We start from the raw sequence: 21,673 nt of genomic DNA on the forward strand, positions 1-21,673 counted from the left end.
TGAAATGCAGTTTAAATGCATTTTTTTTCCAGAAATTAAAAGAGCTTGAGTTTACAATATTCATGTCCATGTCTATTATTTGATTCTGTCACCCACTAAAACCCTTTTAAATTAAAAAAAACATTTGCGCTTTGGGGCAAATTTACATGTGCGATTACATGCGATGAATCAAGATTAAATTATTACAAAGCCTCTAATAAATTAGATTAATTTTTTTAATCAAGTCCCACCCCTAATATATATATATATATATATATATATATATATATATATATATATATATATATATATATATATATACATACACACATATGTATGCATATATATGTATATATGTGGATGTATATATACTGTATATATGTGTGTATATGTATATATGTGTGTGTGTATATGTGTATATATATATATAAAATATATGACAGCAACACTCATGACAATGTCAATCATGTTACGTTATTATTAAAATGTTTCCTTTTCTTTTTCATTACTTCTTTAACACATGTATCATCTCCTCTGATACACCATAATCACAGGCTACATAAACTGATGATCTCTTAAACCCGTAAAAAACAAACTACGGCAGTTACTGTGTATTTTTTAATATAAGCGTATATTACCGTTTTCCCAAAAGTGGCTACATACATGACAGTTCAGATGTTTAGGTGTAAGTATTCAGAGGGCGGTGTGTTGATCGGGTTAATTTTAGGCACGAAATGTACAGCATAGGGCAGCCCTAAACCCACTCTCCTCCAACCCCTTCTTGCTTCAACATAAATGGAACTTTACGGATATCAAGAGGGAAACAGTGTGCAGTTTGGAGCGATGGCACAGTGCACTAGGTAGTCGAGTAATTGTGCGGTGCACCAGGGAGACTGGGAGGTATAGGAGTTATCCATTAATTGTTTAGGTACTAGTACTGAAATTTTAAAGCTTGTATCGATACTAAAGTTAAAATTGGAGTACCGGTCCAACATTATTGTCATGTTACTACACTGGAATTGTAATATTGCTACAAATGGGGCATCAAGAGATGTGGTCTGAGAGGAAGCCTGTGATATTCCCCCAAGACACTAGAGGGCAGATGATTCAGCAGCTATTAGGAAATATTTCATATTTTTAAAGAGAGTAATAACATATTTATATAGCACTTTTCTCCAAGATTACTGTGGGTTAAAAAGGTGGCTAAAAAATTTCCTAATCAATAGACTTCAGCACATTATTCCAGGATAGGATGGCAAGGATGGTACACTTGATCATACAACCCAAAATCAGAAAAAGTTTAGACAGTGTGGAAAATGTAAATAAAAAAAAGAAAAAAGCAAGTTATAAATTCTCCTCAAATTTTATTTCATTGCAGACAGTATGAACACAAAATAATTCATGTTTTTTTTTGTCATCATCATTTGATTTGTAAATAAATATCCGTTCTTGCCATTCAGGCTTGCAACACATTTAAAAAAAAGTCGGGACAGTACAGTATTTACCACTTTGTACAGTTCCTCTGCCTTTTAACAACACTTAAATGATGTTTAGGCATTGAAGAAATCAAGTGACTAAGTGTTGCAGGTGTTAGTTTGTCCCATTCTTCCTGCAAACGTTTTAGGTGCACAACAGTATGGGGACTTTGTTGACGTATTTTTCGTTTCAAAATGCGCCAAACATTCTCTATAAGAGACAAATCAGGGCTGCAGGCAGGCCAGCCAAGCATCTGCACCCTCATCTTACGCAGCCATGCCTTTGTTATGTGCGCAGTATGTGGTTTGGCATTGTCTTGCTGAAATAAGCATGGGCGTCCCGGGAAAAGATGTCGTCTTGAAGGCAGCATTTGTTCCTCCAAAACTGAGATATACTTCTCAGCATTGATGGTGCCATCACAGAAGTGCAAGTTACCTTTGCCAAAGGCACTGACACAACCCCATACCATGACAGACCCTGGCTTTTGGACTTCTATATGGTAACAGTCTGGATGGTCCTTTTCCTCTTTGGTCCGCAGCACACGGTGTGCATTTCTTCCAAAAAAGATGTGAAAAACCGATTCGTCTGACCACAATACACGTTTCCACTGCACAATGGACCATCCCAGATGCCTCCGAGCCCAAGGGCTTCCTTTTGGCACAGTACAATTTTAGCTGGTATTTCCTAATACAACTACGTGCTGTAGTGCTTGAAAGTGACTTCCTGAAGTAGTCCTGAGCCCACGCAGTTATATCATTTATTGATGAATGACGGTTTTTAATGCAGTGCCGTCTGAGGGCTCGGAGATCATGGCCATTCAGTTTAGGCTTGCGCCCTTGGCCTTTGCGCATGGTAATTTCTCCAGAGTCCCTGATTCTTTTCACTATGTTATGCACTGTAGAGGGAGAAATGTCTTCTCCTCTCTTCCTATCTGTCTTTGTGAAACGTTTTTCTTCATCATTTCAAAGATTTTTGCCCGCACTTGGTGGCAAACTGGCGATCCTCTGCCCATCTTTGCTCCTAAAGGAGTAGGCCTTTCCTCTATGCTGCTTTTGTACTGAATCATGATTGCAATCACCTGTTAACATCACCAGTTTCAAATCACATCATTATTTAGTTATTATACCTCATTACTACCCCTGAATTGCCCCCATCCCAACTTTTTTGGAATGAGTTGCAAGCCTGAATGGCAAGAATGGATGTTTATTTACAAATCAAATGATGTTGACCAAAATAAACATGAATTATCTTGTGTTCATACTGTCTGCAATGAAATAAAAGTTAACGGAAATTTGTAAATTACTGCTTTATTTTTTTATTCACATTTTCCACACTGTCCCAACTTTTTCTGATTTGGGGTTGTAGATCATGTAACCATTCAACAACTACTATTAATTCCTATTGTGGGGAAGAATTAAATAGTTGATGGAACGTGCGAGTGCAATTACGGCATTATTTACACCATCTACTATAATTCAGTACATGTGCACACTGCACTTATCTAGGTTAAACAAGATAAAGTGTATATAGGCACTCTATTTTAAAATCACTAAAGGCATGTGCAACATACTGTTATTTAGGTTTTGCACTGTCAGAATAATTGGGCATGATTTTCTGAACTAGATGTTTATATGGGCAGTTTTGTAACCTAAAAATGGCCCAAAGTACTTTGGTGCACTCTGTGTCCACTATTTAATTAAAGCCTCAATTCAGTCACAGAAAACTTTAAAAGCTGTCTGAGCTTATTGTTGATGATATGTGGATTGCCAATTTTGTGATAAGAATAAGGGGACTAAAATACCAAATGGCAAAATATTCTTCACTGTAGTTCTGAAAAGGATTACATTCTGACTTTTATATCAATTTGCCATACAGTATTTATGTAAACAATTCTTGTAGTGAATTAATCAAGAAAGCATTTTCATTGAATAATGCTTGACATAAATGTGACAGAGGTACGGGCAATGTCATCACATTATTGTGAGAGTCTACTTAACAGTGTAGCTCTTGAAGCAGTACATAATAAAATAAAAGTAGCCAACAGGTGTACATAGTCAAGCTGCCACTTTAACACCTGTTCTAACTGACAAGATCAAGGAGACTTCTCTTGTTATTAAAATCATATTGAATACAACACCAATGCAAAGACATGATGTTCATGTCACTTTTTTAAATAAACTAACTATTCTCTGTTGTGTCAGCCTCTCTTTTTTTTCAGTGTATAGAGTTGCATGGTGCTTGTATTCTGAACTAGTATATTATTAGTTTGATCACAGAACTGTGAAAAAACAATTTACAATAGGATTTGGATTGTGAGGCTGATTCCTGTAATGTATTCACGTCACTGTCAAGACAGACTGTGATGCAAAATAGGCATGTAATATTTAGTAAGGTCACTGTGACTAATGTTCTTAGAAATTACATTGCCATACTCAGGCAACAATGACAAGGTAACATAACAGTACTTGTACTTTACATCAGGTAATACAAAATGAGGCAACATTATCCAAATTGCCTTCAGACTTGGTGTATGGTTGTGTTTTCTCCAAAACAGAATCATCTATATTTGCATAGCTATGTCTTTCATTTTATCAATAACCTGAAAGAAATACAATAAGGCCAAGGAGAAAAAAATTATCGTTGGAGATGCTAGTACAGCAGTATCGCATGATTCACTAATAAGACCAGCTAGAGTTCTGTCTCAGTCTGCAGATGCAGCCTGCTTCAATGCAATACTCTACATATTTCAAAAATATGTCCCTTTTTTCTACAATTATTACATACTGCTATTCTCTTATTTCCAGGCCAATACTATACAAGACACTCCAGTAGTCTTTGTCTTTGTTTTCTAACAACATCCATGACATAATGGGGAAAAGCAGAAAGCTGCTTACTACCCTGTATCCACAACACTTGTGGAATTATGACAGACTGCTGTGATACAACTCAAGAAAAGAAAAAAAAAGGCCAGATGAATAAAGGGTACATACAGTAAATGGTTTAAGTAAAACACATTTACTATAGTTAGATGTGAGTGAAAGTCTAAGGTACATTGACAAAAATAATAAATATAACAATGCAAATACAGTAAGGCAATATAGACTATAGATTAAAAAAGCAATAAAAGTCAGTGAAACACACTTTAACAGTTATTTCTAGCAGAAATAAAGTTTTTTTTATATAAAGTAGGCTAAACACATATTATGCCGTATTAAAGTATGAAGAAATTATAAGATTACTTTCAATTTATTTATTTTTAACTTTTATAGTTACATGGTAGATTATAAACTAGTAACTGAACAACTGATTAAAGAAACTTACAGAATTCTGTGTTTCAAGTGGGTTGGAACTGTGCTGGAATGGGTTTGGGCTGCACTGGCCATCCTGACTGCCATGAGGCCCACTGGGGCGTGCTCGGGACACAGGCTGGATTACACCTGGTTTGGTCTTCAGGGAAGGTAGAACATGTTTAAAACAAAACATCCTGTTATAGTTAAAGAAACTTTTGATACAATATAGATAGACTATACACTATAACATAACATTCCCCAAGTCAATAAATCCAACTCAGGTTCTCTGAGGGACAAATGATCACTGATATCAGTGGGTAAGAGACAGAAAAGAATTCTAAACAGGGAATTAGTCAATCAAACACTTCCACACTCGACTGGGGCCAAATTAAGAATTGCCAATCACGTAATCTTTTGTAATGTAGGAGAAGAACTGGATTATCCACAGCAGAACCCACACAGACAGGTAGTGGATGTGTAAACCTGGCACAGACAGCATATAGAATGTTGAATTTGGGAGACAGCAGTGCTGGACACTGCTCCATTATGTTGCTGTCAGGTACACCATATATAAAAGTAATGTTTCATGGAGCAAAGACAATTTACTCAATGGTGATTGGAGCGGATTTCAATTGGCATGAGAATGAAGAAGGTCAGAGGATAGTGGATTTTGCCAAAAGGATGGACATGGCTGTGGTGAATACGTATTTTAAAAAGAGGGAGGAACATAGGGTTACGTACTAGAGTGGAGGAAGATGCACACAGGTAGATTACATCCTATGCAGAAGAGTTGATCTGAAGAAGACTGAAGACTGCAAAGTGGTGGCAGGGGAAAGTATAGTTAAGCAGCATAGGATGGTGGTCTGTAGGATGACGTTGGAGATCAAGAAGAGGAAGAGAGTGAGGGCAAAGCCAAGGATCAAATGGTGGAAGTTGAAAAAGGAAGACTGCAAGGTTGAATTTAGGGAGGAGGTGAGTAAAGGCACTGGGTACAGTCAAGAGTTACCAGACAGCTGGGAAACTACAGCAGATAACTGTAATCCATTTAACAATATTTTTTAATGGAAAAAACGATGCCTGAGGAGTGGAGAAGAAGTGTATTGGTGCCGATATTTAAGAATAACGGGGATGTGCAGGACTGCAGTAACTACAGGGGAATAAAATTGATTAGTCACAGTATGAAGTTATGGGAAAGAGTAGTGGAAGCCAGGTTAAGAAGTGAGGTGATGACTAGTGAGTAGCAGTATGGTTTCATTCCAAGAAAGAGCACCACAGATGCAATGTTTGCTCTGAGGACGTTGATGGAGAAGTTTAGAGAAGGCCAGAAGGAGTTGCATTGCGTCTTTGTGGACCTAGAGAAAGCATATGACAGGGTGACTTGAGAGGAGTTGTGGTATTGTATGAGGAAGTCGGGAGTGGCAGAGAAGTACGTAACAGTTGTAAATGATATGTACGAGGGAAGTGTGACAGTTTTGAGGTCTACGGTAGCAGCAACGGGCGCATTCAATGTGGAGGTGGGATTACATCAGGGATTGGCTCTGAGCCCTTTCTTATTTGGTGATGGACAGGTTGACAGACGAGATTAGACAGGAGTCCCCGTGGACTATGATGTTTGCTGATGACATTGTGATCTGTAGCGATAGTAGGGAGCAGGTTGAGGAGACCCTGGAGAGGAGGAGATATGCTCTAGAGAGGAGAGGAATGAAGGTCAGTAAAGACAGAATACATATGTGTAAATGAGAGGGAGGTCAGTGGAAAGGTGAGGATGCAGGGAGTAGAGTTGGTGAAGGTGGAGTTTAAATACTTGGGATCAATAGTACAGAGTAATGGGGATTGTGGAAAAGAGGTGAAAAAGAGTGCAGGCAGGGTGGAATGGGTGGAGAAGAGTGTCAAGAGTGATTTGTGACAGACGGATATCAACAAGAGTGAAAGGGAAGGTCTACAGGACGGTAGTGAGACCAGCTATGAGTCAAAGTCAGAGAGGCGAGATGGCGTTGGTTTGGACATGTGCAGAGAAGAGATGCTGAGTATATTGGGAGAAGGATGCTAAGGATAGAGCTGCCGGGGAAGAGAAAAAGAGGAAGGCCTAAGAGAAGGTTTATGGATGTGGTGAGAGAGGACATGCAGTTAATGGGTGTAACAGAACAAGATGCAGAGGTCAGAAAATATGGAAGAAGATGATCCGCTGTGGCAACCCCTAACGGGATCAGCCGAAAGAAGATGATGGCACTCGCAAATAGTGACCTACTACTTCAGAAGTAAAAACCCTGAAATTTACCGCTGATGATTAAGTTTTTAGTGTAGATTTATATTTGAAAGATATATTACAGTCATTCTCATAAATCAACCAAGAAACAGCACAGTAAGTTTAGGTTTACAAAAGTGGCACACATGTACTATATTTAATTCAGTTTGTCATTAAATAGAAAAAATGGCAAAGAACCCACACTAAAAGGTTAATCCATAAAAACATTAACGTACATTGCCTCAGAGGTTTACAGATAACCATGTACCTTTCAATCCTTACCATTCCACTATTCCTATATAAACTAAAGAAAATTGTAGGAGATTAAAATTAAATCTTTCCTATATTTCCACAGTTGCTCAATTATGACTATAATATTTCCAATGTGCCAGTTGTCTCGCCATTTGTCTGAAATTAATATGTGCAAATCTTATAAGGACTTAATTTCTGGATTATCTAAAGAGTTATTTACAAAAAGAAACAATTACAATCATAGTAATATAAGGACCCAAACAAAGAAGATTAACCACTTTGGAATATTAAATGAAAATGAATGGCGTATTCTTTACCAGTAAAATTTACACTGTACGCTTTATACAGAAATGCTGTGTTTATGAGTCCCAATGAGGATTGCTGGAAATAAACTGGTTCTCTAACCATAAAAATAAAAACAATATAAAATAAAATTTTAAATATAAACTGAAATAACACTAATGTGATGTTTTTGAAGCATAAATAAATAATAAAATAATCTAATGATATGGACACAATTTACATGTATCCTCATCTATTAATACTAAATATAAAATATATACACACAGTCTAAATGTGGAAACAATGAAAGGCACTGTTCTTTGAATTAATAATTTATGCAGCTCAGTGCTTTTGTGTTATTGTCAAAACAGCAACAATTCCTGCATTTGGTCTAATGCTTGTTTATGGGTATGGGACAACTAGAACTTCAGGAACCAGCCATTGTTGTAATCTTAAACAATTACATTTCACTTAAAATCTGTTTAGCACCCTGCACAGCCTCCACCACCTTCATACTCACAGATGCATTGTCTTTAGGAACAGTAGAAGATATGAAGTTTATAGAAGCCTGCAAAGAGGAATTAAAAACATAAGAAATTCAACCAAATTTAGATTAGGCAAAGTCAACATTAATCAGTCTAAAGAGAAGATGGAAAATGACACATGTTCTAAAGCTCATCCAGACACTATTTCTAGTTTGAAGTCTAACCTTCTTAGGAAGTGAACAGTGGAAGAACAAACATTCAATTCTATTTCAAACCCATGGTGCAGCAATATTTGGGTAAACAGTTGCTGCAAACCTAGCCAGTTCCTCCTAACAGTCATAGTCAGAGAGTCTGATAACCTGACTCATCACTGCTAAGCATTACCAAGGATCTAAATAAACAAACAAAGAAGCATTCATGCACTAGTTGGCATCGACAATTGCATGAACCCACTTAAGCTTGAAAAAGTGCAGTTTTAAAACAGGATGAAAAGTTGATAAGAATTCTAAAGTTAAAAAAATACTATGATGATGAGAACTGTACAAGTCACATATAGTCAAACAGGTTTGTGTTTTTGAATCAAGAATCTTCTTTCATTTTTTTTTATTTTTTTTACATACTGTATATAAACATATATATGGCATTTGACAACCCCTGTGTTGTTTATTATGTAATACATAAGCACTCGTTAGTCAGCATTCTCTTATAATGAAGCTGTACATTTTCTTTTTGTTTTTAATATATTTTATATTAGCCGCAAAGTTAAGGTTATACCATGATTAAGGCACGCTGGCAACAGAATTGTAGTGTCATCACAGCTGCTTACTGAAAAACACTGTTTTATATACAATAAAACAGACATGCAAAAAAGTAAAAAATAAAGAAAGAAAAAAACAATATGGGGCTTTGAAGTAGTCATGTTTGTGAGTAAACACTTCTTAAAAGAAAGGCAATTTGATAACACAATAATTAATTACACATTTTAAACCCAGTACAATTATTTATACTTTTTTCCATTAATGTGCTCAGTTCCACAAAAAACAGTCTTGTTGGTAATATGGCAATTTAGAAACATCTTGTCTAAGCAACCAGATGGTCTTATTAATTGTGAATCATTTATCAGGTAAAGACTTTTATAAGATCTAAATAAACAAAATTAAAAGGACAATTACGGTACTAAGGCAGAACCTGAAAGTATAATTTGTAATTAGTCTTTTGTTGAGTTCTAAAAGGCCTCAGGTCTTTATAGGCTCGGGGTTTTTAAGAACTAAACAAAACCCTAACATGACAACCTTTATTTTAACAAACAATAAATATAGAACTCTAATTTCAAGACAGGGCCAGTTATCACCAAGAATTCCACTGCTGGTTCTTGCACACTTAACTTTATTTTTACTTAAATCAGCATGTACGCTTATGAGTCAAACACTGACACTTTAAAAATAATGAATTTAAATGATTAATATAGATATTTTAAAATATATTAATTTCATAGTAAATTCTACAATTACATGTTAACTTACAGAGTAGGCTGCTTTAATGTAGGTAATCTACACAAGTTTGCACAAAATAGCCAACAGTTACTGTATAATGGTAAAACATTCTCAATACTTTGCAAGTATAAATGTATAACATGCTATGAAAATATAGAAATACTCCACAATAAGACAATTACAATATGAGAAACTACATACAACAAAAGTCAAATATGATTCTTGTAGCAAATTAAAGTGGAGAGTATAATATTAACTTGGTCTTTTAACTTGCATATCTTTGAACATTAGACAAAATAAAAAAAAAATAAATAAATAATATACAATTACATGTTTTATTTATTTTAACATTTCTGAATGCTCACAAACCAAACCACTGGAATTCATGGCCAATATGCCCCAAATAGTTCTTAGCGTGCAGAGTCCTTGAACACTACGTGCTAATGGTTAAAACAAGCAGGCCACACTAAGGCACTTACAAAGCGAGTCTCTCTGCCTGATCGGACTGTAGAAGGGGATGTGGAAGGAAGCTGAAGAGGAGGAAGAAACAACAAAGTTTTTTCTTTCTCTACTTTTTTGTGTAGAACAGAAAAAAATTTGTCTAGTAAGAAATAATGAGAAAATATATACAGTATGGGAAGCGATATTTCACAGTAAAATTACACAAAAAAAGGAAGCGTGCTGATTTCCTGTGAAATGTTTTTATGAAACCTGACAGATCCATACAATGGAAATCTGGACAGTTTTGCATGCATGATAATTAATTGCATTAAAAACTTTGGGGAGAGTGACTGCCAGGTATTTTGCATATCCCTGCCTACTTTGTATTGCATTGATAACCAGAAACTGAATTTAATAATAACATACATTTCAATTTTGCTTACATATATTTAAATAAAAGGCTGATACAACTCACACCTAAAGAGTGTTTTATGGTTATATATTTAGGTACAAGGATAACTTGTTTTTGGTCAGGATAAACAAGTAAATAAACATAGTAAATATGAAGAACATAATACATTTGGCAAACTAAAAGGTATTTCTGAAAGGAGCTAAATCAACACTTTACTATAGGCCAGTGATCTTAGCATACATCATGGGTTAATATTAATGGAAGCAATTACTGATGAAATGATTGAGCACCAAAGGGCAAAAAGAGGTGTATTGGAGGAAAGTCACTAGGGGTTCACATGGAGAAGATTGTGTTTTACCAATATATGCTAGAATTTTGAGTGGAAGCAACAATAGGATATGATCAGAGAGATGCATAGGACACTTTCTTAAATTTTGGAAGTCTTTTGATAAGATACCAACATGAAAACAAATTAAGTGGGAATTGAAGGTGTGGTGTGTAGATGGGTTCAAAATTGGTTTAAACACAGGAAACAAGGATTGAGGTGTGAGGAATCTTATCATAATCAGGTGATATTAAAATTGATGTCATTTAGAAGGCACCCTTTAGACACATGGAAGAAATCTGTAAGTAGTGTGATAGACAGCTGGACCTAAGGGTGCACAGTTGCTGACAATATAATCATAATTAATGCAGTAGATTTATTGTACATGAAGAAATCTTAATACATAAAATATGAGTATTTTCTCAGCAACTGTACACTTTATAGCACACATAATACACTACTACAGAAGGAATAAATTACAGCTTATGAGAAAAGTTAAAATGGGAAACGGTGAACGTGAAAACTTACCTGACAGGATTAAAAACGTCAGTAAAAAGAATACACTATACAAGTGAACATATATATATATTATATATATATATATATATATATATATATATATATATATATATGGCAACTTTTTAACATCTTTGCCTTTACTGGGACTATTTATGTGACCACAGAAAATAAGTAAATGAGACTGTGGTGTTATCAATCAATCAATCAATCAATCAATCAACATTTATTTATATAGCACATATTCATACAAAAAAATGTAGCTCAAAGTGCTTTACAAAATGAATAGAGAAATAGGGTCCACAGCTCTTTCAGCAAAGGCTGTTTTTTTAAATAAATAATCACCGCTCTCGCGGCAGCTTAGTGAGGGTGCATAATGGTCGTAGCAAGCCACCGGGTGATCTGCGGTGTGGGTGTTTCTCACCTAGTGCACAGGTGACGGACCGCCCACATCCGTGACTGCTCCCGTGGCTAATGTGCTGCAGCTGCTATGGCCCCTCGCAAAATAAAAGCGCGAGTCGGTTGAGAAAGAAGTCAGAGAACAAAAACGGAAAGAGAAAGAAGGAAAAAAAAGGAAACAAAAAGGACAGACGTTACAGGGAGCAAGTCGGAGAGAGAGAGACAAGGAACGTGTGGGTGAGCGAAGAAGCGCTCGTGGACAGCTGTGAGGAAGCCTGGGTGTTAGGCCGACACCCAGGTGTTGAAGTTGAAGTCGCTTCTGCTGAGCGATCAGGTAGCAGGAGTGACCAGGGAAAGGCGACTGGCCGCGGAAGGCCGGAAAAGGCAGCGGGAGTCGGGAGGCTTGGGGGTGGATTCCCCAACATGTGCGTCCTGGCCGTTGGGCATGAACCAAGTCTTGGGAAAGGGATGAGTGCCAGACCGAAGCCAGGGATCGGGAGGGCTCCAGAACTGTGTGGATGTGATGTGTAAAAGGGCAGCTGCAGAGAGAGTGTCTTGCCTGCTACAAAGCCCAAACGGGAGAAGCAGGTGAGACGCTAATACTAACGCTAGTTGGAAAGAACACCGGACTTGTCAATGGTTTTTAGAAGACTGCTTCCGTATGAACATTTTAACCTCGTTTTAAAAGAATTGTTTTTCTGTATTTTTACCTCCACGTTTTTTTCTTATGGATTATTTATTGAACAGTTTTGATGCACTGCACTTTATGGACACTTTGTTTTTGTTGACTATTTTAATAAAAGCACTTTGCACCTTTTGAACCATCCCCTTGCTAAGTTGTTGCCTCCACTGTGTAGCTCATCTTGGTGACATTATCAGCGGTGTTGGTTTCAAGGGCTCCCGAATAGCGATGGGTGCAAGGAGCAGAATGCACATCGTCACAGAGACCCAAACAATTACTGCAGCAAATCATTATTTGTATGAACATTCAGCAATGTCCCAAGTCAAACTGTCACACTCTAGGATTAGACCAAGATTATCATGTTAGATATTTTAAACTGACTGCTCTTAAACTTTTTTTTTTTTTTTAACAGTCTCCCCTTTGATGCATACACTAGCCACAACTAGTGAGGTTTGTAAAGAGAGAAATAGATGTAAACAGCAGTGTGGTTGGTCAGCAGAACACATTATAAGGTGTGCATTCCCTAAATTCTAAACCAGGTGATGTCGGACTAGGGCAAAGAAAATTATTATAATTATGATGTCAGCCATTCCAACAATGGCCTCTTTTGTGCACTGTGGTCAGGTAAACACTATTGCTGCCTAAACTTCAGTTCAGAGAGAGACTTAGTTGAAGCTTTTTACCAATGTGTACATGCATTTTGAATAAGGAAATTGAAACTACGTAATGCCCTATTGTTAAGTCTCTTACATCAAGTCATTTAAGTTATTAAGTTGTTTCTTTAGTTATTTAACAAAATCTTATTTAAAATTATGATTTTTGATACTTATAATGTATTAGTTTTACTTTCCTTTTTTTTTATTATTCTCAAAACAACTGTCATTAGAGATGAGCAACTAAGCATTTCTTTACATACAATGGAACCTCAGTTCACGAACGTCTCAGTTCACGTACAACTCAGTTCACGACCAAAAAGTTCGCCAAAGTTTTGCCTCGGTTCACGACCACACACTCGGTATACGAACAAGCCAGTTTCCCTTTCGTTTTGTGCGCGCCGATGATTTCCGCACGTGTTGCATTGTTCTCGGTCAGACGTGCCTGCCTGCTGCTGAGAGAGAGAGGGAGGGGGAGGGTGCTGCACGTGCCTGCCTGCTGCTGAGAGGTGGTGTGCATACACGTACGTGCCTGCCTGCCGCTGAGGGGGAGGGTGCTGCATGTGCGTGCCTGCCTGGCTAGTTCATACGCGCCGATTACTGTGTTTAAGCAGAGCCGCTCCCTGTTCATTGTTCTCAGTCAGACGTGCCTGCTTTACCTGCGCTCTCTTTGTGCTCTACAGTATTTTGTGTGCTTTTGCAGTTAACTATGGCTTCTAAGCAAGTGAAGAGTGGTGAGAAGAAAGTTTTGAAGAAAACTGAAATCGAAGTAAAGAAAGAAATTATTGAAAAGTTTGAGCGTGGCGTTCGTGTTACTGATCTTGCCGCCGAGTACAAGAAGTCAAAATCTACGATTTTGAGTATTCTAGAGCAGAAAGAATCTATTAAAGCAGCTGATGTTGCAAAAGGAGTTACAGCGTTAATCAGGCAGAGGCTTCAAGTGCTGGAAGAGGTGGAAAAACTGTTTACCAGTTTACTCATTTACTAGTTTGAGAACCCTCGTGCTTTCAAGCAGCACAATGTAAACAAAGCCAGACTGCCAGTAATGTGGAGGTCAAACACGAAGGGTTGGGTCACAAGGATTTTGTTTTTGGAATGGCTGCATGAGGCTTTCGCTCCCACCAGCTAACAGCTAAAAACACCAGAAACCCAAGAAATCAAAAGAGAGAAAACACCTGAAGGAAAACATCCCTCCATTGCGGAGCCAGACTCTTCCTCCTCTCCACGCAGTTCCTCCTCACTTCCAGCCAGAACTTGACTCATGCAAGGTTAGTTTTCTTGGTGGTTTTTGTATTACGGATTTTTCAAAAGTTCAGTAGTGATTTTCAGTTCGTAGTGTGAATTGTTGCAATGTTACTTTTCACTTTTTTCAAATGTTTGTTTTTTTCCCTGTGCTTAAAACTCATTAAAGTGTTAACATGGAGTTGTTCATAGCATGATTTGTTGCAATGTTACTTTTCTATTTTTTGTTCCTTTTTTCTGCTGTGCTTAAAACTCATTTTAAAAAAAGTGTTTACAGCGATCGGGCTGTAAGGCTATTAGCATGAACTCCTGAAATGTTTTTTGGTTGCTTGTGGTTGGTTTTTAAATTAAAGTTGGATTTGTTCAAATGTTCCCCTCTGTTCAGAGAGAGAGAGAGAGAGAGAGAGAGCGAGCGAGTGCGTGCTGCTGACAGAAAGGGGGGTTTGTGTGCTAGAGAGACAGAGAGAGAGAGAGAACGCGAGCGAGCCTGCTCGTGTAGCTGAGCAGGGAGCCTGGGTGTTTTGTGTCAGTGTTATTCAATGTTTTTACATTAGTTTACTAGTACACTGTGCATTCTATGGTGTAATTAACTATTTGTGCTTAATCTTTACATACAGTTCGTACGGTCTGGAACGGATTAACTGTATTTACATACAATCCTATGGGGGAAATTGCTTCGGTTCACGACCAACTCGGTTTACAACCAGAGTTTTGGAATGAATTATGGTCGTGAACCGAGGTTCCACTGTATTGTACTATATGTATAATTTGAATGTGACCAATAAAATTTTATTTTAAACTAGCCAGTAAAAGGATCTGCAGAACTTGCATGCATCTTCCCTGTAATTGTAATTTAAAAAACAAAAAAAAAAAAAAAAACACAGCACTTGCTCTACCGTCAAATTTATCCTCATGTCTGTGAGAACCACTGTTGCTATTAATGATTAATTAAATTTTATTTAGGAAACCTGTCACAAGAATAAAAGAGCAAGACAATACATTTATTTACACTATTAATATTTATAAAGGCTACATATAAAACAGGTGGGCAGAGTTTAAAAACTAAAAAAGAGGAGAATGACAGAAGTGTTTTAGCTTGCACAGGGGTTTTAAAATGAGGGTGAAAAATAAAAACGAACAACAATAGATTAAAAAACTGAATCATCAGGATTCAGTATACAGTAATCCCTCCTCGATCGCGGGGGTTGCGTTCCAGACCCCCCCGCGATAGGTGAAAATCCGCGAAGTAGAAACCATATGTTTGTATGGTTATTTTTATATATTTTAAGCCCTTATAAACTCTCCCACCCTGTTAACATTATTAGAGCTCTCTAGACATGAAATAACACCCTTTAGCCAAACGTTTAAACTGTGCTCCATGACAAGACAGAGATGACAGTTATTTCTCACAATTAAAAGAATGCAAACATATCTTCTCTTCAAAGGAGCGCCATCAGGAGCAGAGAATGTCAGAGAGAGCGCTCGCTAAGAAAAGCAAACAATCAAAAAATCAATACGTGCTTTTAAGTATACAGAAGCACCGCGATAAAGCGACATTTTGTAGAGGAGCCTCCGTGTCCTCTGTGCAAACAGCCCCTCTGCTCACACCCCCTCCGTCAGGCAGAGAGAGAGAAAAGATAGAGAGAAGCAAACAAGCACCGCGCGGGAAGCATATCTTATATCATTGAGGAGTTTTAGTTAATATGTAATACATGCTCTGATTGGGTAGCTTCTAAGCCATCCGCCAATAGCGTCCCTTGTATGAAATCAACTGGGCAATCAAACCGAGGAAGCATGTAACCTAAATTAAAAGACCCATTGTCCAGAAAGCGGCGAACCAGCGAAAAATCCATGATATATATTTAGATGTGCTTACATTTAAAATCCGCGATAGAGTGAAGTCGCGAAAGTCGAAGCGCGATATAGCGAGGGATTACTGTACAATGTTTAAAATTTGGAGCCAAAGATAAAAATTGAACCTGGATATGTCTTCCTAACTTACACAACAAGAAAAAAACATGATGCTAGAAGTGGGTCAAGTCAATTGTTATAACTGTTAAAACTGTGACCCATTTAATGTAGTAGTTCTGGATTATGGGACATTCTCCTCCCTCCTCATTACAAAAACATACCTGTTAATACTCTTTTATTGCAGAAATCTTACATATTAATAGGTCTTTCTTTAAACAGGTAAAACAAAGGCTCTTTACTAGAAGAAAAAGTAGGATATACACTATTAAATTACTACATAGTAGATTTTGCATATGTTTTGGAGGAATAAAATTATAATTTTGTAACAGCAAGCACTATATTAAAAAAACAAGCTACAATCTGCTTCAGTTACACTTCTTTTGCTGAAACTGATTTTGATGAACTATAAATGTACTATTCAAGACTCTTGTATACATATTGTTGTTTTACACCTATACATTCTTTTCTTCTTGTTTATATAAGTGTATTACCTTGGCTTAGAGTGGCAGACAGTTCACGACTTAGAAGTAAAGGGAACTGGGGAAAAGACAATAAAATACCAAGCTGGAGCAAGTAGAAATTGATCTCTGCAATGATGATGAATGGACAAGTAGGTATATGCTAGCTGGGGCTGAATAATGGCTAAACAAGACTGGATTTGTCAAAAGGCATACCACTACAAACATCCCACTGGTCAGGGAGAAGCCCTAGTACTGGTATAAAGTTAAGATAATAGACAAACTTGGATGCATTCTATCATGCAGGGATTAGGGATTATCACTGTAGATAAACGTCAGAGACCATGCATATACTCGTAGCCTGACTACTAGATTTAAATAGGTCGACCAGGATTATATGCTACACTGTTGCTAATAATCAATAAGATTTCTGAATTTAAAGCAAGGGTGGTTTTTGTTTAGGATTATATACTGAATACATCAAGACTTTGCTACCCCTTTAAATTTTATTTTATATTTTCTCAATTGCTATTACCCTACTTAAATAAATACCACTTTGCTTTTAAACATATATACTTTTCTTTATAGAAGAAAAGTATATACATTTAAAAGATGGGACTAGTTTATCTAATGTAATCTAATAATCTAGCAGGCTGAGGGAGACATCCCAAGAGGACAGATATCATGATAAAAGTAAAATATTGTTGATTGGTATGTGGTTTTAACCAAGGTATATTAGCCTGTATAGGTCTAAGGTATTTTCGAGGATCAAGGCATGTCAGTCTTCAGGTCTAGACCATATCAAGAGACACCCTTGTGTTGTTCACACCAAAGCCAGTGGGCGTAAAGGGTCTGTGTATGTATGTATGTATGTCTTTCTGTATAATTATAAAACTGACAAATTCCCTTCATCACATGATATTACAGCATACAAGACCTAAAGTTTTACATTAATTTCAAGTACTTACTTGCTGAGAGACTGGAGAATATGGGGCTTCACGATTAGGGCTATTTACAGTAGGCTCAGTAGAACTGCCCTGTCAAAAAGAATATAAAAATATTAATAAAATAACATATTAAGAAATAAAAGCAATAAAAATTGAAAACGCTGAACAAAACGAATCTAAACTACAACACCCCCCGTCTGGTAGCAAAGTTTCAGCAGAAACTACCATCAAGGGATACAACAACAACAACAACATTTATTTATATAGCACATTTTCATACAAACAGTAGCTCAAAGTGCTTTACATATTAAAGAATAGAAAAATGAAAGACACAATTATAAAACAAAATAAATCAACATTAACATCGAATAAGAGTAAGGTTCAATGACCAGGGGGGACAGAAAAAACAAAAAAACTCCAGATGGCTGGAGTAAAAATAAAATCTGTAGGGATTCCAGACCATGAGACCGCCCAGTCCCCTCTGGGCATTCTACCTAACATAAATGAAACAGTCCTCTTTGGATTTAGGGTTCTCACGGAAGGGATGCCCGAGTTTTTATGCAACAATTATGGAAGACTGAAACAAAATTTTAAGGAATAAACGGGGAAAAATGTAAAAAGAGTACTATTAGAGAGAAATCATTTTCATAAATTCTAACACCATTAATTAAACATTTACTAGATAAGGAAATATGATTAAAAATGGCTTATCTCAGACAGGCTAAGATAATCTTTCAGACAGTGCTACACCCAAAAGTCTAAAACCTAATTTTTACAAACCTATTGCATGATCGCTAAAAAAAAAATCAATTTAGCAAATTATAATATTCATCAAGAACAATGCTTGTAAATTGTTTTTTTTATCATTTTTCTCTAAAAATTGCCTTTTTGAAGTGATTTAAGAGGCGGGAGCCAGGCTGAGAACACTCATGTCCCTCATGATAATCTCAAATAAGAGAGATTCACAGGCAAAACATCAATATTGTGGTTAATTCCTGGAACCAGTAAATGTAGTCTGGTTCTGCTCAGTCTGAAAAAAAGCCACATGGAGCCTTTTTGACAGCTTCTGCAAGTACAAGGTGAAAATGAAGGTCACATTCACTATTGTTCAGTGAAAGGCTAATGTGGTACTTAACTATACTAGACCTCAGCAAAATAAAAACACCCTGTGGATGTGCAATGTAATTTCTCTTGCAGAGATGAAGTGAGAGCTCACATGATTGAGACTGAGAAAACACTAGCAAGATACTGTGAAATTTAACTGTACAAACAACTTTGGCTCTGGAACCAGATATCAGGATCACAAAGTGTCTGTCCTGCTTGGTAGCTGCCCAGTGCTAAACGTTGGGTGCGGGTATGCCAACAAGCCTGTGGTTGGATGATAGTTATAGTCAATGAAGGGGTTGCCTTAACATGACTTCTGATTGCAGAGAGAAAAATGTTGACTGGTATTCTATTTATTTTGTCTTTTAGACATATTGAATCTGGTCTTTGAGAAAATACCACCTCCTTACTTTTTAGTCATGCTGGAAAACTTTACTGTTCATGTGCATAATGACAGAATACCTGGAGATGTATAACTGGGAGGAAAAGTCTGCCTAACTTGAATCTGAGCAGTACTGTTTTATGAATTTCTGTGTTGGTAATATTATGGTCCATAATGAACACCATGAGTGAACACAACAATAAATGTACCTAGTACCAGATTACCTTGTCACAAAGGTCAATGACCAACTTTATAGTAGTGTAATCTGATCTGTACAGTTTAGATGTGCTGAGTTGTCAACCAGTTTCCACTTTGTGATCACCACCACTAATGATCATTTGTCTCAGATGGATTTAGCGATCAGTAAAGGTTAGCCTGAAAATCTAAACATGGTATTAAGGATTTCCTAGGAGTGACTAGCAGAATATTTGGAGCTGAGTTTAACTCTCATCTCTGGAAGAGCTTCTGCGGCATGTCAGTGGAAGTTAAACTCATACAGTCTGAATTAACAGTGTACAAGACTTCAGTAGTTGAGGTAGTTGCAAGGAGTTGGGGCCAAAAGGTTGTAAGTACCTGTCATGGTGGTCAACAAAGAACCTGTTCATGAATACCAGTGATAAAGGAAGTTGCTGAAGAATAAGATCTTCCATTTAATATTAATTGGAAGATCTCTACATCTGATTGACAGGTTCCACAAAACCAAACTTTCAACAGCTACAGAAGCAGCTTAAGCAAAATCCCTTGTGAGTGGGTGGAACTGAAGAGAATGTGGAGAATAACTTTGACTGCCTTGAAAATGTTCTGGCAAACTATTTTACTGTTCTAAAAGTACAGATGGAATATTGCACAGAAGACTGTCAAAACAATGACTTCAGCTGGTGACACTGTTAACACATGTAAGGAGCACTTTGAAGAACTCCTAACCTTAGTGGATATGCCCTCCTCCTCGGAGGCTGTGCTAGAAGCATTTAGTGGTGTTGGTTCCATCCCTGAGGTTGAGTTTACCGCATTGACTACAAAGCTTTATATTACGGTGTGCATTGACTAACGCACCCTGCAATGTTCTATGGCTTGGGGCTGACAGGCATGATTGATGATCCCCAGAGAAATAAGAGGGTGTGATCTATACTTCTCAGCCTCCAAAAGAAAGCCAATACCAGGGTACTGGAATGGAGACTGCACCTGATATACAGATTACTCTGTAATGGTTCAGCTGAGTGTGATCCTGCTGGTATAAGTATTAGTTCCACTAAATATTCAGCCAGGTTTTTTTTGTTTTTTTTCCCTCCAAGGAAAAGGATGAGTTTTTCTCCTTAGTTAAGGAATGAGAAGCTAGGTTTTTATGTCCTATAACAGGGATGGGGTGCAGAAATATAATACATCAGGAAAAATGCTGTTTCTTCAAATCAAGGAGCCAGTTAACTGCTGGCACGTGACCTACCTGGATAAGCTTGCAAAATGGAGGAAAACAATGTCCTAAATATACAGGAGGCTGGACAGTAAATGACAGCAATGGAAATAAGTATTAAGGCAAAGCATAAAATGTAAATCCTATAGTTTTATCACTTATCAGCGTCTGACTTCACACAAGAGATATGGATTTAGATAGTGAGAATATTTGTCACTTTACAACAAACTAGGGAAGGAACTGTGCAGTACAACTTTCAGGAAGAGTACAAAGTTTTGGTCACACTAAAATAAAATATGAGGAACTACAATGTAAGCATTATGTTCACCACAAGAAGTGCAATGTCTTAATGGTTTTAAATATATCTCAAGTAACTTGGTATAGTAATTACAGATTTGATAAAACTCATCTAAAAATTCTAAAATCTAAAAAGGTTACAATTTCTGTAAAAAATTATCACCTCAAAATGTATTTTATTACTTATGCAATAAGCATACTTGCAGAACAACCACAAAAAAGAAGACTGGTCATTCCCAATTTTCATACTTCTAAAATAAGAGAGTACATGTGAAATGTTCTTATTATGTATTCTTCATTCTAATAACTAGTAACACAAGTAAAGGGATATCAGTATTACTTCAAGGTTTGCCAATGAAATCTAAATTTGTTTTTTTTTTGTTTTTTTTTTATTTAAAATACACACAGATAATAAGGACTAGAAGATAAACCTAGGGACAGAAAATATAAATTTTTGGAATTCCAAATGTGCCAGAAAGGTCAAAGGCTGCGCAACTGGCTCAAAGCCCAAATAACAGATATCATTTCAGGCTGTACTCTCAGTTCTAAATCCATGTGCTTCATCGACAAAACATAAAAACAAACATAACTGCATGAAACAAAGAGCCGTGTGAAATTTCTTTGACAGAACGCTCCAGAGAAAAAAAACTATGAATATGAAACAATAAAATCAGCAGAGGAAATGTGTAGATTAATATGTTGTAACTAAAATGTGGTTACAGTCATAATATTAACATTGCTTGTCCAATATCTAAATTTGTTTTATAAAATAAGCCTAAAATAGATATACAAAATTATGATAATCACATGGGAAAAAATTCTCAACCCATGCTCTTGATGTAGATCATATGTGTCAATGTCAAATTGATGAAACAGTTTTCAATGCAACTTGTTAAAATAAAACCTTACCATTCATTTAATTATGCTCAGTACA

At 36.7% G+C, this 21,673-nt stretch overlaps 1 protein-coding gene across 18 annotated transcripts in view; it reads right to left on the reverse strand.

Annotated features, from left to right (window-relative positions):
- The window catches only part of scrib (scribble planar cell polarity protein), a 281,005-nt gene that overhangs the window by 52,559 nt on the left and 206,773 nt on the right, over positions 1-21,673 (reverse strand). For 11 of the 18 annotated variants that reach the window (XM_039753714.1, XM_039753713.1, XM_039753724.1 and 8 more), the window contains 5 exons: positions 20,476-20,526; positions 17,570-17,638; positions 9,982-10,032; positions 8,045-8,092; positions 4,777-4,902 (listed from right to left, as the gene is read on the reverse strand). In XM_039753714.1, coding sequence (XP_039609648.1) covers positions 4,777-4,902; positions 8,045-8,092; positions 9,982-10,032; positions 17,570-17,638; positions 20,476-20,526 — 345 coding nt within the window. The remainder of the gene's footprint in view (positions 1-4,776; positions 4,903-8,044; positions 8,093-9,981; positions 10,033-17,569; positions 17,639-20,475; positions 20,527-21,673) is intronic. The other 7 variants (XM_039753729.1, XM_039753727.1, XM_039753726.1 and 4 more) reach the window with 3 other exon arrangements.

This window comes from Polypterus senegalus, chromosome 5 (genome assembly GCF_016835505.1).
Source record: "Polypterus senegalus isolate Bchr_013 chromosome 5, ASM1683550v1, whole genome shotgun sequence".
Taxonomy (NCBI): domain Eukaryota; kingdom Metazoa; phylum Chordata; class Cladistia; order Polypteriformes; family Polypteridae; genus Polypterus; species Polypterus senegalus.